General features: G+C 47.9%; 1 protein-coding gene across 1 annotated transcript in view; it reads right to left on the reverse strand.

Annotated features, from left to right (window-relative positions):
• Positions 1-4,138: 4,138 nt before the first annotated feature.
• IRGQ (immunity-related GTPase family, Q) overlaps positions 4,139-4,416 on the reverse strand; it is a 4,245-nt gene continuing 3,967 nt past the window's right edge. The window contains exon 4 of the mRNA XM_008570937.1: positions 4,139-4,390. Within this exon, the coding sequence (XP_008569159.1) occupies positions 4,139-4,390 (252 nt within the window). The remainder of the gene's footprint in view (positions 4,391-4,416) is intronic.

Raw genomic sequence — 4,416 nt, forward strand, 5'->3', positions numbered from 1 at the left:
GGCCCCCCCCCCCCCCCGGCCGCAGCTCCTTCCTCCCGCAGATCCAGGAGTATGGGCCCCTAATTCCCACTTCCCTCAGACCCAGGATGTCCAGGCTGTCAGCCCAATCAAAATCCCAAGCATCATTTTTTCCCTTTTCAAACCCCAAAAGAACAGACACACAATGGGATTTCTACTCATTTTTATTCATTCTTCCAAAAAGCACCATAGGCCGACCATACCCTTGATTTGTCCTTCACAGTTTCCCACCGCAATGAACACGAGTCCCTCCATCACTATCCAGAAATGTACAAAACCCAGCTATGGTAATGGGGTTTTCTCATCCACTCACCCAAGTTTTTTTTGTGCCTGTTCTGCTTCTGGTGATGGCAATGCCAAGATTCATCATTCATTTCCTTTAATTCCTACCTTCAAGGGTCTTCCAGCCCCAAGGTACCACGTAGATGCACCCTGATGGCAAAGAATAATCTGTTTACAAGGGAGTCTCAGTCTTTTTTGCTTGGATGCTCCCAGAAACAGATGCCTCACTAGCAACCATATGCCTTCCACATAGCCTAAAATTCAATCCCACTGAAAGTCATGATTTAAAAGGCACCCACCCCAAAAAGTAGTTGTGATACTCAAAGGTACCAATATACAACTATATAAACACAACCAGCACTCCTCAATGGATACAGACACACAGAAACAAAATTGTCTTTCTTTCTCCAATATGATCGCTAACATGATTCCTGCTGGCATGAGGGCAGAGGGAATCTAGAGCAGTGCAGTATAGAGCAGAGGTGTCACACATGACTAAATCAGAGAGTGTCAAAGTGGCAGAAAAAGAGGAGGGCACTCTGTGAGCAGAGGTATGGGGGTGAGACAGAAGGCATCCAGACTAGGGTCATCTTGGTACTGCCCAGGGGTGAGGGTGTGTGGTCAAGGGTAATGGGACCAACATTTGAGCTCCCAGTGTGCCAGGCTTCTCAGGAGAGGCTGCAGTATGATGTGTGTGTGCATGCATGTACATTGAATTCTCACAATAGCTCTGTCAGGTAGATGCCATTTTCTGAGTGACTTGCCCAAGGTCACTCCCAAAGTCAGTAGAAGGACTGTCTGACCATAGAGCTGTCCTAATGGAATTTCCTGTAGTAATGGAAATGTTCTATATCTACACAGTCTGATACTAATTAGCCACTAACCACATGTGGCTACTGAGCACTTGAAAAGTGGCTAGTGCAACTGAGAAACTGAATTTTAAATCTGATTTTTTTTTTTTTTTTTTTTTTTTTTGGTGGCTGGCCAGTTGATTTACATTTGATTAATTTAAAAATTAATTAAAATTTTAATAACTGATCTCGGTTATTGGAAAACTATTAAATATTATTATTTAGGACAACTTGGGTATGTAAATCTACTTTTCCAACTACGAATTGTATGAAATCTAAATACAGGTCAAGCATTTTCAATAAAAATCTATCATCTGAATTGAGATGTTCTGTAAGTGTAAGATACACACCAGATTTTGAAGACTTAGCATAAAAGCATGTAAAACAACTCATTAATATTTTCTTATATTGATTACATGTTGAAATGATAATATTTTGGATAGTTTGGGTTAAGTAAAACATATTAAAATGAGTGTCACCTGTTTCTTTTATTTTTTTAATGTGGCTACTAGAAAATTTAAAAGTACATATGTGGCTTGCATTTTATTTCTATTGGACAGTGCTGCTCTGGTATGCTTGAGGGGCTTGAACACTAGACTGAGGAAAGGGGCAGACAAAGTGGTGTACTAGATATTACAGATATGAATGAATACCACTCCCCTAAGGTTGAGCTTTGAGGGCAATGCCTGGAGCCATTCAGTATACAGCCAAATGCTTTTCCCCATCTTGACCATCCCAACTTTGAAGGGACAAACTCTGCCAGTGGTAGAAGTCCAAGCTAGAGAGGGAGGACTGTCCCCCAGGTATCTGCTCCTCATATCAGTTACCCATGTCTTCAGCTGTCAAGCAAAATAGGATCGCAGAAGTATTTATGGTTCTCATCCAGCCCTTTCATTTCACAGATGGGAAAATAAGGCACTGGTCCAAGTCACACAGAGTGAGGGTGGCAAAGCTGTGCTTGCTCTCTAGTCTCTTGACCTCAGACAGGGCATTCTCTCCCATTAAACGTTTGTTTCTCCCCATCTCACTCCTTTTTCCTGTCTTGTGGCAAAAGGCCAACAATCTAAATTCCAGCCCTAGTTCTGCCACTGATCAATGAATTAAAATAATATTTACTAAGCACCTATCATGTGTCAGGCACTGTTCTAGGTGCTGGGGGTACAGCGGAGAACAAGACAGTCAAGGAGTCAATAGCCAATAAAGAGGTAAATAAATAATTTTTATAGTAATAATTGCTACAAGGAAGGGATATGTGAGCTACTTCAGTTGGGATGGTCAGGCAAGGCCTCTTTGAGGGGATATCTGAACTGATATCTGATTGACAAGGGAAGGAGCCAGTCGTGGGAAGTTGTAGGAGCAGAGTATTCCAGGAGAGAGAAGTGTAAACGTCCTGAAGCAGGACCCAGCGTGGCCCACTCAAGCATCAGAAGGAAGACCTATCAGGCAGGTAGGGGATGGAATGGGTCAGGGCCTTGCCATGTGCTGCTGGGCCTCGAGCCTGCCCTCTCTGGCCTTCGCTCTCCTCTATCACAAAAGAGATTCTATTGGATGGCCTTTCAGGTCCTCCTTTTCTGTTTGTGACATTGAAGAATTCTGTAACCTGCACATCTCCCCTACATGTAGTTGGCAGCCTAGAACATTCCAGGCACTGTGGTTTCTGCCTTTGCCTCACTCCTGGCACATTCCCAGTCTGGAATGCCTGCCCAGCCATTTTGTGGGCCCTTTACCCACTGCAGGACCCTCTGCAGGACCAGAAGGCAGAGCCTCTTGGGGATACCTGAGGTAGCCACACAAACATTTGGATTAGTGCAGCAGTACAGCTGCTCTTCCAAAATGTCATGTGTATGAAACACCGAGTCTAGAAAGGGTCAAGGTTTAATGACAGAAGAAACAAAGATCAAAAAAAGAAACCCTTTAGGAAAGAGAGACAGAGGAACAGATTCCCCAGAATCACTCAGCACCTATAAAATGGAGGCAGTCCTATCCCTTCCCAGTCAAACTCGCAGAGAGAGGCAATTGCCAGGATCCAAATACAAGGGATTTGTGGGAGATATATCTCTGATGTGTGGTTTCCGGCCCTTCCACACCCAGAAGGCTTCATTCCTGGTCTCTGACTACACCCAGAGCCCACCATGCCCAGACCATACTTACCCCCTCCCCACAACCAGACTCCTGAAGAGCAAATAGTAGATACTTCTCCCTTTCCCAAGAGAGATCAAGGGGTCTCCAGCTTTCTCCCACAGGCCCCTTGATCCCTCCTCCAAATGTAGACCTCCCACCATCCAAGAATTGGGAACCAAGGTCCATAGCCCTCCTGGGATCCAGAAGTCTGAGACCCTAGAGACCCTCTAATAAAGAGTCAAAGCCCACTGCTCCTTGGGGACCTAGGAGGCTATGGGCAGGGCTCCTTCCTCCCAAGGAAACCTAGACCCAGTTTCCCTTTGAGATCCGGAAGTCAAAGAATTACAGCTCCCTGGGGGCACTCAGATCCCTCTCCCTCATACTGGAGTCCAAGTCCCCAATCATGGACCCCCCTCTCCCAATTAGGAAACAGGGCTTCTATCCCTTACCCCCTGCAGGTTTAGATGTCCAATAACTCCAGTTTCCATTCCCTATGAGACCAAGACATAACTCCTTCAAGAAGAGTCCAGGCCCTCAACTCCCTTCAGGACACAAGAGTCTAGATGCCATGCCACCTGGTCAAAATCCTGTTTGCCAGGTTCTATTCCCTTTGAGGACCCAGGAATTTTGGTGACTAGAAGTTACACAGTCCATCCAGAAGTCAGAGTCCGCGTCCCAGAGCCAAGCACCCAGGATTCGGAGTAGCAGCTCCTCCATTCTGTTATCTCAGAAGCCCAGACATCCCATGCCAGAGTCTGGACTCCTAAGCCCCTTCCACTCTAACTGGGACTTGGGTCCTCAGCCCCTGGCGGAGCCAGCAGCAGGGATGCTGGGTACCCCAACAGCCCCAGCCCCCATCCCACCCCTCACTGGGCGGGCTCAAGGGGAGCCAGCACCGCCTCGGCGTCAGCCTGCATCTCGTCGAGAGCATGCAGCAGGACGCCGTGTGCCGCGCGGTAGCCCAGGCCACCTGCCGCCGCTGCGCCACCCGCAGGCCACAGGAAGGAGAGTGCGCCCAGCGCCGCACCCCCGGCAGTGCCCTCGCCAGCCCAGGCGCTCAGCCTTGCTTCCACCTCGGCGCGCGTCACCGGGCCCGGGAAGCGCACGCGCGCTGCTAGCTCCCCAGGAGCGAGGCCCAGAGCGC

This window comes from Galeopterus variegatus, unplaced genomic scaffold, assembly GCF_000696425.1.
Source record: "Galeopterus variegatus unplaced genomic scaffold, G_variegatus-3.0.2 Scaffold647, whole genome shotgun sequence".
Taxonomy (NCBI): domain Eukaryota; kingdom Metazoa; phylum Chordata; class Mammalia; order Dermoptera; family Cynocephalidae; genus Galeopterus; species Galeopterus variegatus.